The sequence below is a fragment of the Narcine bancroftii genome, chromosome 2 (assembly GCF_036971445.1).
Source record: "Narcine bancroftii isolate sNarBan1 chromosome 2, sNarBan1.hap1, whole genome shotgun sequence".
In the NCBI taxonomy this organism is placed as follows: domain Eukaryota; kingdom Metazoa; phylum Chordata; class Chondrichthyes; order Torpediniformes; family Narcinidae; genus Narcine; species Narcine bancroftii.
In genome coordinates, this window is record NC_091470.1 from 87,372,457 (window position 1) to 87,386,894 (window position 14,438).

General features: G+C 35.8%; 1 protein-coding gene across 9 annotated transcripts in view; it reads left to right on the top strand.

Moving 5' to 3' along the window:
- LOC138753865 (gephyrin) overlaps positions 1–14,438 on the top strand; it is a 549,882-nt gene that overhangs the window by 294,851 nt on the left and 240,593 nt on the right. For all 9 annotated transcript variants that reach the window (XM_069917383.1, XM_069917389.1, XM_069917386.1 and 6 more), the window contains exon 4: positions 14,236–14,328. In XM_069917383.1, coding sequence (XP_069773484.1) covers positions 14,236–14,328 — 93 coding nt within the window. The remainder of the gene's footprint in view (positions 1–14,235; positions 14,329–14,438) is intronic.

Consider the following 14,438-nt stretch of genomic DNA (forward strand, 5'->3'; position numbering starts at 1 on the left):
ACTAATCTAACCCCGTCCCTCTAATCAAGGTTACAAGAGAAATACAAAGATGGATCAAGTCACAACTTCCAGAAGACAGGTGCATTAGAGCACCCAAATTGCCTAAAACTGCCAAAAGCTTACATATGACATTACATCAGGTAGCCACTGTGCGCAAGCTGGTGAGAGTTCATCATTCTATTTCATTAAAACTGCTCCTATGGCTATCAACATGCTAAAAGCTATAACTTTCCCTTGGGATGCTGATAAAAGTTTATCTGGTTTACATGAAAAACCAAACAGGGGAGTGAAAGGGCACGGATTTAATTTAATCTTAAAAATAGTTGACGAAGAATGAAAAATAGTCTGCCAATATCTTCCTAATTTAAGATACTCCCAAATCAGTAAGGCTTCAAAAAATTTTACATTTTTCACAAAATGGATCAACATCTGCTTAGAAACAGAATAATTTGGAGATTAGTTGTGTGTATTCTGTGTATCACCTTAAATTATAATAAACAGTACCGTGCACAAAATGAAGGATCATTGATCAAACTAAGAGTGGAACACCAATCCTCATCTGAAAAAGTAAATATTAAGATCACACACCCATTCATTTTTAATCTTAGCCATTGAGTCTAATCTTAAATTCAATAGCTCAGTATAAATACATATCAGTCCACTGTGAACTAATTGTAGATCAAAAAGTGTATCAATATTTGAATCTCCGATTTCAATGAAAGCATTCGATTTAGACTAAACAAAATTCCTAATCTGCAAATATCTAAAAAAAAGGTCTATAAGAGAGTTTGAATTTAACTGACAATTGTTTGAAAGAAGAAGTTATTTCAAATTAATAAATCTTTAAGCAAACTTAAGAGCTTAACTTATTTTGTATAAAGTTGACTTGTATTTTATATTTTATACTTGTATAATGTTTATTATAATTAAAGTTTTTGTAGTTTATTATAGATGTAGAGGTTTATAGCTGGTTTATGGAAAGGTTGATACTAATTTGGTTATTTATGCATTTTGTATATAAGGGTCAATGAAATAGTTAATATGAGAGATTATAGATATTTTTGGGAGATAAATTGGGGCAGATTTTTTTTTAGTGTAGGTCACATACAAACACATTAAAACACATCTTATTTAAAATACTGGAGCTTTGCTCATGCTAGGCAGTCTGGCTCCAAGAGCTTTTTCCAAAAATTTGGAGAGTGCACAAGAGACTTCACTAATGGATCGTTGTTTAAAAAAGGCAACAGTTGAAAGAACTCATTGGAGTCACAGGCTGTCTATAGAGGAACTTGATGTTCTAATAGGGTCATGTGGTTTTGCAAGCAGAGAGGGAAAAACAGGCTTTTTCTCTGTGTGTGAGAGAGAGAGAGAGAGGATTCAATTCTGTAGTTTTATAGTCAGCAGCAGCTGGAACTGGAACAGGACAAGCTGGCAAGCTTATGGAAAAACCCCATTTGGAAGATGGGTTGTGAGTGCTTAGTTCAGCCTGGTCAAAGCCCTTTTAGTTTATGCAAGAGGAGAGGCCTGGCTGTCTAATGTTTCACTTGAAATAAGAGACATAAAAAGGAACTCTGTGGTGACCTGAAAGAAATAGGTTATCATCTGGAAAACCTTGATGGGGCAAGCTTCTTTGGCAAGACACTGATGTGGCTGATTAAAAGGGATTAGTTTGTATCCAGGAACAACAAATGTCTCTCTGAAAACAGACAAGAACCTTCCTGAGCGGTTTCCATTTACCTTTCTAGCATCAAAGCCTGCTGAACTTCATAAATGTTAAATTCTGTGCACAGTATAAGAATTTCCTGCAACCAGTGAACTTGGAGGAATGAGAAGTGAGATTGGACTGTGAATCAAATAACTTTTCAGAACTTACACACATTACATACACGTGCGCTTAGAATTAGATGGGGGTTAAGTTAGGCTAGTTAAGTCAAAGTTAAAAAATGATTCTGATTTCATGTTTAAAGATAATTAAAAGCAACTTCTGTTTAAGAAACCATTTGTCTTGGTGAATATCTATTGCTGCTGGGTTTTTGGGGTCCTCTGGGCTCATAACAATATTAATTTTGAATATGTAAACAAGCAAAATGTTTTGGGTTAATTTTTTGTTAGAGCTCGTCATGACTTTGGTTGATGACCAATTTTTTTGGGGGGGGTTGTTTGTATTTAGTGTTTAGTACAAGTAGCATGGTTACTTATTTTTTTTATGTATGGTCATTTGGATTGTGAGAGATGGCCTATGGATCACTGGCGAGGGCTTGGAGTGCTCAGTAACGTATCAATTGCTTGAAATAATGATTTCCTCAATTAATATTATAACTTGGAATATTAAAGGTATAAATAGCACAATCAAGAGGCAAAGAGAGAGCCACATATAAAACAATTCTGATAAAGGTAGATTAATGATTAGATGGAAAGCAGTAGTTTTTCATTTCTGTTCAGAAGCCAAGATCAGAGGAGTTTCTATTCTAATTAATTAGAATATTCCTTTTGAACTTCATAATAATATTTTAGATAAACAGGGGTGTTTTATTATTCTTACAGGTAAATTATATAATAAAATGGTTGTATTGGCCAATGTTTATACACCGAGTATGGATGAACACGCCTTTTTTGAAAAAGGTTTTTCAGCCCTGCCTGATTTAAATCACTATTCATTGATCTTGGGAGGGGAGTTTAACTGTTGTTTAGACATTGTTTTGGATCGTTCTTCTCTAATATCAACTACTCTTTCTAAATTGGCAACTTTAATTCATTCTTTTCAAATCCAATTAAGGGGGTTCAGCTGTATAGCGATTCTTAAAAACTAATAATAGGGAATAATCATTTTTTTTCAAATGTGCATTGTTCTTACTCTAGAATTGAATATTTTTAAAATGAGAATCAATTGATCTCTTTGACTAAAGCATGTGACTATCAGGCAATAGTTATATCTGATCATGCCTTGAATTTTTCTGATATCTCTGCCTTTAAAAGATGGTGAAGATTTAATACCTCTTTACTAACATAAAGAAATTTTAAGATTTTTGAAACAACAAATACATCAACAATGTCTAATTTGAAAGCATTTTTGAGGAGACAAATTATTTCTTTCACAACTAATCTTAGGAAAAAGTCTAATAAAGAAAGATTGGAATTGATTAATCTGATTAAACAAATTGATAATTTTTTTTCACAAAATAAATTTACGGAGCCATATAAAAAAGTTTCTATACCAACTATATTAATTATGTTCACTCAGTTTGGACAATTTTTGGGATATAAAATAAATTGACTTAAGAGTGAACTTTTACCTTAAAATGGATTTCTTTCTATGTATTCTAAATTTCTGTTTAAAATAGTTAATGATCAATTTCAATATCTATGGATTTCTATTATAAAATGTTATAAGAAACTTATGAAATTTATTTAGTAATACTTAATCAGATTAAAATATTATTATCAGGGATAGTCACCATTATCAATTACAATGATTGTACAGATTAATTCAATTAAAATGAATATTTTGTATCTTTTTCAAGCTTTATCAATTTTTATTCCTAAATCCTTTTTTAATTTATTAGAATCAGTTATTTCTTCATATATGCAGCAGGGAAAACCACCACGTATAAATAAAGCCCAACCTCCGAAAACTATTAGGAATGGGGGAATGTCGCATCCAAATTTTCAGTTTTATTACTGTGTGATTAATATACGCAGTTTACTTTTCTTATTAAAATTTGATAAATTAGCAATTTCCCCTTCTTGGGCAGAAATTCAACTGAACTTTTCTAAGAAATCATCTATGTTGGCAGTTTTAGGTTCGGCTTTAATCTTCATTTTCTAAATCGACACATAATCTGATAATGAGAATAAGAATGAGAATATTGGTTCAATTTAGGAAATGTTTTCATTATAATAATTTTTCTCTAGCTAGTTCTATTATAGATAACCATTTATTCATGTCTTCAGTATTAGATGATATAGACTTGGTATTAAATTAGACCTTCAAATGATCCATGAAGAAGAAAAGGAAAATGGAGATTGGAGATCAAAGCAGATGCCTGTATACAGAGGTAAAAGGCATGTTCAGTATGAAATGAATGCCTTTCACCTGCTTTCACATAAGAATAGGATGATATAGTCATTGATATTAAGAAGAAGAAATGAAACATTCCAAATGTAAAGAGTGGGAAAGGACAAATGAAGGATCTGATCATCTTAGAAATGTATTAATAACTAGGGTTGGATGAAATGTATCGTAGGCTCTTTCAAGGGGGCAAGGAAGAAACTACCAGAGGTACCATCAACAATTCTATTTTCTATTTAAATTTAGAAAGACACCAATGGTATCAGGTCCTGTCGGCCCACAACCTCATGCCAACCAATTACACGCAATTGACCTCCAACCCTCAGTACATTTTGAAGGATGGGAGGAAACCAGAGCCCCCAGGGAAAACCCACAGAGATATGGGAAGAACGTACAAACTCCTTACAAACAACACAGGATTTGAACCCCAGGCCTGATCACTGGTGCTGTAACAGCATTGCGTTAACCACTACGCTAACTGTGCCGAAGTTTCAAATGCTTTATGGCTATGTTGGGGAGACCTCAAGCAGTCCGGATTAGTAACAGCCTTTCCAAGACCATCACATTGAGCATGGGGGGCCCGCAGGGCTGCGTGCTTAGTTCATTGCTGTTCACTCTTCTGACCTACGACTGTCCAGCTAAACACCTTGGACCACATCATTAAGTTCGCTGACTACATGAGCATGGTGGGCTTTAATAGTAAGAATGAGGAATCAGCATGCAGCGATGAGGTATAGACACTAACGGATTGTTGCAGAGCCAACTTCCCGTATCTGAGCATTAATAAAACAAAAGAGAAGATTGTTGTCTTCAGGAGGGCCCAGGGGGACTTCGCTCCACTGACCATTGAAGCTCAACCTCTGAGGTCGTCAAGAGTATCAAGTGGCTTGGAGTGCACTTGCTTTACACCAGCTCCATAGCCAAGAAAATTCAGCAGTGCCTCTACTTCCTATGAAGGCTGAGTAAAGTTCATCCTCACCACATGTATCAAGAGCATCCTGTGCAACTGCATCACCACCTGGTTTGGAAGCTGTACCACCTCGGACCACGAGACCCTGCAGAAATTGGGGGCTCTCTTCCTACTGTGAAGGACATCTACAGCACTCGATGCAGGCAAAAGGCAATAAACACTGTGAAGGATTCCACACACCCCACATGTAGACTGTTCTCCCTTCTGTCATCTGATAAGAGATACCTTCCAGATTGGGCAACAGTTTTTTCCCCCCCAAGCCATCAGGCCTGCTGAATTCCCAGAACATATGGGGTAATGTACCATGGACTTTTACTGTATACGCCTTAATATTTTAATATTTCAATATGTTAAACTTCTATTCTAACTTATATTTATGTAAATATGCTCTGTGGTCCTGGAGAAATGCTATATCGGCTTTACTGTGCGAGCATGAGATGAACGATAAAGTGATTTGACTTTCGGCATGTTGTCAGTGGATAATTGGTGATAAGGTGTTATTAATTGAGAAGGGAATAAATCAAGAATGTGCAGAACATTTGATGTGTGAATGGCCATGAAAAATTGTTGAAAATACTTCTGAGAGAGCGCACACATCAGCATTTGGAAAGCCCCAGGTTTATTAACAGCAAAATGCATAGATTTGAGATGTTGTGGCTCACTTACATTATGGGTATCCATCAGAGTGAAGTATTTGATGCTGTAAATGTGGATTTTAATAAAATACTTGACAGATTGAAGTTACCTCATGTGGCTTCTGTGAAAGCTTCCCACTGTTTTTAAAAGCCTTTACTGGGAAGATAATGTTGTCGGCCATATCTATCTTTAGTGGACAAGTTCTGTGGAGAATCTCCATCTATCTGCTCATGATTGACTACAGGTACTTCTCCTGTAAATTGATATGCAGAATTTAGAGCCAAGATGAAGGTCACTTAACTGCCTCAATGTGCCAGTGTAGTGACCACTGTCCAATAATGGAGCACAGAGGCCAGGTGCACCCGGAGTACAAGCCAGGTCGATTACAGATTTTACTTTATTTCATTGTTCTTAATTAGTCTGTCATACCTCAGGCTGTATTGTTTAATTTTTGAGATTTTATTACTTTTTTGTGTTTTAATTTATTTGGACATTTTTTAAAATGTCTGAAATGTTTTAAACCAGCTCAACGGTCTTTTGGAGGGGTGAGTTCAGGCAGCAGGCCAGCTGAATACCTTTATTTTCAAGAGGCTGAACATGTATGTTAATGTTTATAATGGCCTGAATCATGCTCAATCTGTCACACATCTTGTCCTCATTGTCTACAATGTAATTGCATGCTGCCCATTAGCAACCTCAAAGGACATATTGCGCTCCACTGTGAAGTCCAATCTTTCAGCTGCTCTTGTGCCTTTGAGACATTCAGGACTGGAACAGGTTCTTTTGCCAATCGAGTCTATACTAACCATCAATCACCCATTTACATTAATCCTACGTTAATTCCTTTTAGTCCTTCTTTAAATTTCCTTTCAGCTATTTCAGAGACATTTCTGAACACTTCAAATAGCTTGAAGTAATTAGAATTATGTTAATTTTTTAAATGGTAAAATGAAGCACATGGATATAAAATATTTGAACCTTTAATGGTTACTAAGTAAAATAAAGAAGAAAACTACTACATAGCTTTTTAATCCAAGTCATACACCCATTCAAAATAATTGTAGCTGAGTTGCTCCAAGGCTCCTCTTGTTTTCGGTGCCAGTTCTAATTTCTTGATCTTTCAAAACTGTATCACACCCCCACAATTCACTGGGGCCAAATATTCCAGAGATTGACTACCTTCTGTGAAAAGATGCTCTGATGAACGTATTTATTTATTTAGACATGCAGTAGAGTAACAGGCCATTTCGTCCCCCAAATACACCCAGTAGACGTACAGGCCCCAGTAGACGTACAGGCCCCAGTAGACGTACAGGCCCCAGTAGACGTACAGGCCCCAGTAGACGTACAGGCCCCAGTAGATTTTGGAGAGTGGGAGGAAACTGGAGTATCCAGAGGAAACTCACGCAGACATGAGGAGAACGTACAAATTCCATACAGATGGTGCCAGATTCTGACCCTGATCCCTGGCACTGTAATAGAGTCGCTCTATCCCCTACGCTAACCGTGCCACTCAAACTTCAGTTTTAAATGACCATCCCCTCATCGTGTAACTATTGTGTCCCCTTGTTCAGATTCTCTAACTAGTGGAAACATGCCAACATCTACACTATCGTGTTGTTCCACAATTTACTGTTTTTTAGATTTCCAGTGTGGCACAGTCTATCAGGCATGATCGAGGTCACAGTTGAGAATAATATGTTCACTTTGGGTCCAATTATTTTAAAAAATTTAAATTTAAATTTAGACATACAGCATGGTAACAGGCCATTTCAGCCCACCAATCTGTGCCGCCCAATTTACACCCCATTAACCTACACCCCCGGAACATTTCTAATGGTGGGAGGAAACCGGAGCCCCCAGAGAAAACCCATGCAGACACAGGGAGAACGTGAAAACTCCTTACAGACAGGGCAGGATTCAAACCCCGGTCTGGTCCCAATCGCTGGCACTGTAAAGGCATGGCACTAACTGCTACGCCAACTGAGTCGCCCTTGTGTTTGCATTGAAATCAAAATTAGTTGATACCTGGGAAGAAAGAGCTGCCTTAAGATTACTTTTGTTGGGGGGGGAGTCACGTGATGGAGTAGTGGCCGGCCGGGAAAACCAGCCCTGTCCAGGAAAATAGGAAAAAAGTTAGGAAAAAGCAAAGCATAACAAAAATAAAATATAAGAAATAGAAGATAAAGATACAGAGAAGAGAAAGAAGATGGCTCCCAAGAAGGAGAAAGTAAAAGCAACTGGAAAAAAGGAAGTAGAAAAGTCACCGGAGAAGATAGAAGAGAACCTTACCTGCATGAAGGAACAGTGGGCTGTGGTGGCGAGGAGCGCCCGACCCTCGAGGTCAGTACCTGCCCTCCGGAGTCGTGACCCACCAGCCGGTGTACTACAAAAATGGCTCTCTGAGCCAAACAAAAGTGTGCAGTGCCCAATCAAAGGAAAAAGTGGACACCGGCGGGAGGGGGGCTCAGTAGAGGAGCGAGCTGTCACAGAACAAACAGCTGAGAGACGCCCAACACTAGGGTGCTCAGCTGGAGGACGAGGAAGCCAACAGAAGAGGGAGTGACGAAACAGATGAGGGAGATAGACGGAAGGATGACCAACATGAAGATCAACGTCAGGAAGCACCACACACGAGCAGACCAGGAACAAGAGGCCCAGCAAGAAGAGGCCTGACAAAGAGATACAAGCAGCTCATCAGGAAAAACAAAAAAGACACAGATACAAAGAAGGGAAGAAGAAGACACAAACAAAGATACAGACACAGAAGAAGAGGAAGAAGACCAAGATTTTCACAGAGAAATAGAAGGTAAAACTGATGGACAAAGAGAAATAAAAGGTAAAACCGATGAACAGAATATAGAATAAGTCTTTTTTGAAGAACAAATGAGATCACTAAAAGAATGGTTTTCATTAGAGTTTAATGCAATTAAAAGGAAAATGAAAAGAACAGAAAATAAAATGGAAAGGATAGAACTGGTAATGACAGAAATAGGGAAAAGAGTAGAGAATGTGGAAGAGCGGGAAACAACTGTAGAAATGGAAGTAAATGACTTAAGAGAAAAATTGGAAGAAAGTGACAAAAAAATTAGAGACACAAGAGTTGTTATCTCAGAAAATTGATTTGTTGCAAAATTATAGTAGGTGAAACAACATAAAAACAGTGGGTCTGAAGGAGGGTGAAGAAGCCACAGACATGAAGGAATTTATAAAAGGATGGATCCCGAAGGTCCTAGGAATGACAGAAATGCAGGAAGAAATGAAAATAGAAAGGGCACACAGAGCAGTAGCTCTGAAACCACAGGCACATCAAAAACCAAGATCCATCTTAGTAAAATTTTTGAGATACACGATAAGAGAAAATATACTGGAACTGGCAAGGAATAAAGTTAGAGAAGATAACTTATTGGAATACAAGGGTCAAAAAATATTTTTTTTTTACCCAGACATGAGTTTTGAACTCTTAAAGAGGAGGAAGGAGTTTAATACAGTGAAATCGATTTTATGGAAAAAAGGTTACAAATTCATATTAAAACATCCAGTTGTGCTTAAAAAATTTATACTTGGGGAGCAAAACAGACTGGTCTCGGATCCAGAGAAAGCGCAAGAATTTGCAGAATGTTTGCAGGACAGAAGAGATGAAGAGATGTAACAAGAATGAAGAACAGCGATAAAAAGCGATAAAGATGTAAAAACAATGTATATGTAAAGAACTAAAGAGGGAAAAGAGAAGGAAAGGAAGGGATTAAGGGGGTGGGGAAAGAGAGAGAACTTTGTTATATGTGTTTTTAAAAACAAAAGTGTTTTCTGGAGAGTGTTGGGTGGAGGGGGAACATCTGCAACATCAGTTGATGCTGTGAACAAGATCGCAATCCAAATGAAAAGGGGAGTTGTGGCTGCCTGGCAAGGGATATGGGGCAACTCAGAGAGGGGGGGGGAGTTTTGGAGTCAAGGTATTAGTGGATGTGGTAACTGTGGGGATGCTTTATGTTTTAAATGTGTTATCGTACATTAAGTGTAATAAGAGAAAACTAAGAGATGAAAATGGGGAAAAGGGGGATGGAGGTGGCAAAGAGGTGGAAAAGAGGTGTATGCAAGATATAAGATGGCCATGTTGAACTATATGACTATAAACATTAATGCAATACATAACCAAATTAAAAGGAAGAGGCTACTAAATTTATTGAAGGAAAAAATAGATATAGCATTTGTGCAGGAAATGCAACTAACTGAAGTGGAACATAACAAACTAAAGAGAGACTGGGTAGGACATGTAACGGCAGCATCCTATAATTCAAAAGCTAGAGGTGTACCCATACTAGTTAACAAAAAATGTACCAATCAAAATAGAGAAGGAATTAATAGATCCGGCAGGGAGGTATCCAATAATTAAGTGTCAGATATACTCAGAATTTTGGAATTTGCTCAATATATATGTGCCTAACAAGGAGGATCAAAAGTTTATGCAGGATATTTTTTTGAAGATTGCAGACACACAAAGAAATATATTGATAGGAGGGGATTTTAACCTTAATTTGGACCCAATGTTGGATAAAACTGGACAAAAGACAAGTAAAAAGAATAAAGTAGCCAAATTTATGATTAAATCAATGCAGGAAATGAAACTTATGGATATATGGAGGAGGCAATAGCCAAGAGAGAAGGAATTTTCATATTATTCGAGTAGGCACAAAACATACTCAAGGATTGATATGTTTTTGTTGACGACCCATATTCAAGGGAGAATCAGGAAAACTAAGTATAAAGCTAGACTACTATCAGATCATTCACCCCTATTATTAGCAATAGAACTGGAGGACATCCCACCACGAACATATAGATGGAGGTTAAACTCCATGCTACTTAAAAGACAGGAATTTAGGGAGTTTATTGAACGCCAAATTAAAACATATTTTGAAATAAACACAGGATCAGTGAAAGACAAATTTATCTTATGTGACGCAATGAAAGCCTTCTTTAGAGGGCAGATAATAAGTTATGTGACTAAGATGAAAAAGGATTACAATTGGGATATTGTGCAGTTGGAAAGAGAGATAGTAAGTACAGAAAAGGAATTAGTAAAAAGGGATGATGTAATGAAAAGGAGAGAATTGGCGGACAAAAAAATTAAATACGAAATATTACAAACATACAAGATGGAGAGAAACATAATGAAAACAAAGCAAAAATATTACAAAATTGGAGAAAAACATAAAATATTAGCCTGGCAACTTAAAACAGAGCAAGCTAAAAGAACAATACTGGCATCAAGGAAAAAGGACAAACAAATTACATATAATCCAACAGAGATTAATGAAAATTTAAAGGAATTTTATGAACAATTGTATCAAACTGAGAACGAGGGGAAAGATGACAAAATAGAGGAATTTTTAGCTAAAATTGAATTGCTGAAATTGCAAGAAGAGGAACAAAACAAACTAATAAAACCATTTGAAATAGAGGAAATACAGGATATATTAAAAAAGCTGCTGAACAATAAGACACCAGGGGAGGATGGATTTCCAATAGAATTCTATAAAACATTTAAAGAATTATTAATTCCTCCTCTCCTGGAAGTAATGAACCAGATAGAAGAAACACAAAACTTGCTAGATTCATGTAAGACAGCAATAATTACAGTAATACCAAAGACGGGGAAGGATCCATTAACACCAGCATCATATAGACCAATATCTCCACTTAACTCAGACTATAAGATAATAGTGAAATTATTTGCAAACAGATTGGTAGATTGTGTACCAAAAATAGTAAAACAAGATCTAACTGGATTTATTAAGAAAAGACAAACAGCGGACAATGTCTGCAAACTTATTAATCTAATCCACGCAGTTCAAGGACATAAGAAACCAACAGTGGCTGTTGCTCTAGATGCAGAAAAAGCCTTTGACAGAGTCGAGTGGAATTACTTATTTGAAGTATTACAGAAGTTCAGTCTACCAGAAAAATATATAAATTGGATTAAAGCATTGTATAATGGACCATTGGCGAAAGTAACAGTAAATGGATATGTATCGAGTCACTTTAAATTAAGGAGGTCAACTTTAATGTCCATTATCCCCCTCATTGTTCGCCTTAGCAATAGAACCTTTGGCAGAATTGATAAGAATAGGAAATAAAATAAAAGGGATAAAAATAAAGGAGAAGGAGTATAAAATCAACTCATTTGCAGATGACATCATAGTATACCTAACAGAACCAGAGGTATCAGTAAAGGAATTACATAAGAAATTGAAGGAATATGGAGAAATATCGAGGTACAAGATCAACGCAAATAAAAGTGAAGTAATGCCAGTGAGTAATGCAGACTATACAGAATTTTAAAAAGAATCACCATTTAAATGGCAAGCACAGGCCATCTGATACCTAGGGATCAGGTTAGATAATAGCAAGCCACTTGCCACTAATAAAGAAATTGCAGGAAGACTTAAAACATTGGAAAGAATTACCGCTAACATTGATAGGGAGGGTAAATTGCATTAAAATGAACTTGTTCCCAAGGATACAATACTTAATTCAAACGTTACCATTTCCTTTAACAGAAAAATTCTTTAAGGAACTAGAGAATAATAAAGAAATTCTTGTGGAAAGGGAGGAATCCAAGGGTAGCGTTAGATAAATTAGCAGAGAGGTATAATCAAGGTGGTTTTAGAATTTTAGAAAGTATTATAGAGCTGCACCATTAAAATATTTATCAGATTTTTATCAGACAAGGGAAAAACCAGACTGTACTAAGATAGAACTAGATAAAACAGGGGAGAAGGTACCGGAACATATACTTTATAAGTGGGATGAAAAGCTGGTGCAATATAAAAACTCACCAGTACTGCATCATTTACTTAATACATGGATGAAGATCCACTTAGAAAGGAAAAAAAAAATTATCAAATACCAAAATTACTTTGACGCAAAATCCACTAATCCCTTTTACAATAGATAAACTTTCCTTCAGAGAATGGGAGAGAAAAGGAATCAAAATAATAGAAAATTGTTTTTTGGGAAATCATTTATTAATATTTGAACAATTGAAGTACAAATATGGAATAACTCATGGTACAATGTTTGCATATCATCAATTGAAATCTTATTTAACGGATAAATTGGGAAACAGCTTGAGATTACCTGAAGGAAGCAGCTTTGAATACGTGATTACAGACACAATGATAATTAAAAGATTTATAACCAACATGTACATTAAGCTGCAAGATAAGGAAAATGAAATAAACTATAAACCTAAGCAGAAGTGGGAAAAGGATCTAAACATAAAGATAAAAAATGAAGTATGGGAAAATGTTATGTTCTGGAGCTATGAAGAATACAATAAACACAAGGTTACGTATGATAGAGTATAATTGGTTACACAGGATATATATGACTCCTCAAAAATTAAAAAAATGGAATTCAATATTATCGGATAGATGTTTTCGCTGTAAGAAGGAAATGAGAACAACACTACCTACAACTTGGGCATGTATGAAAGTAAATACATTTTGGGAAGAACTAAATCAGATACTAAATAAAATTACAAAAACAATAACATACCAAAAAAAACAGATATTTATTTTAAGAAACATAAGAAATAGAGATTTAGGCCTCAAAGTGGATAAAGTGCAAAAAAAATTCATTATGATAGCCTTAATGATTGCAAAAAAATGTGCAATGTAAACTTGGAAAATGGAAGAGAGCATGAGTATACAGCAATGGTACATGGAAATGAATAAATGTATTCCATTGGAAAAAAATAACATAACTTTAAAAATAAAGTCACAATGTTTAAACAAATTTGGGAACTGTACATGGAACAGAACAGAGAGGGCTTGCCTATGACCTCCATCCCCTAAAATGAGAATGAAAATGATAAGAAGACAAAATGACTAGATTCAGTGTGTAATAAATGGATGACGCATTTTTCTTGTTTATTTTCCTTTGTGTAAAGGTATTGTTTTATGGTTTTATTGTATTGTAAATGTTGAATATTTATGGGTTTTGGAGGGGGGTGGGTAGAGGGGAGAGAGTGAAAGGGGAAAAACATGGGGAGAAAAGACCACTGTGTAAATTTAATGAGAAATGTTTGTACATATTTTGGTTGATATGGTTCAGAGTATAAAAAATTTAAAAATTTTTTAAAAAGAATACTCTTAATAAAAGTGGGATTTGTAGAGCCAAAGAATGATACCAAACAGAAAGAAGTTCCTCAGCTAATCATGGACATACTGCTATTTTTGAAATATAATTTTCATGAAATGTATAAGATTTTAGAGGGTTTAACAAGGTAAATAGTAAGAGGATTTTTTTTCCCTCCTGGAGAAATCCAGAATGAAGGTGCATGTTGCCAACCCATTGAGATCCTGAGCATGTTTCTCATCAGCTGATACAAACAAAACTTGCTTTCTTGCATTGGGTAAACATTGAAATGAATTGTTGTCCACTCTCAGATTCTGAGTAAACCTGCACGTGTTCCGATAAATGTTTTATCATGGTATATTTCTTTTCCTTCTTCATGTAGAAAAAACCTATTAATATTTATTTTGTTCTTTTCCAGGAAACTCTCATAGAATGGTGCGATGATAAGGAATTGAATCTTATTTTAACCACTGGGGGAACTGGCTTTGCCCCAAGAGATGTAACTCCAGAGGTGAGTTCCTCCAAACAAGTGTGCCAGTGTAAATACTTGCTGGAATAGTGACACTCATTCCTAATGTGATACTTTTTACTTTATTTATTAATCTTCCAATATGACCACTT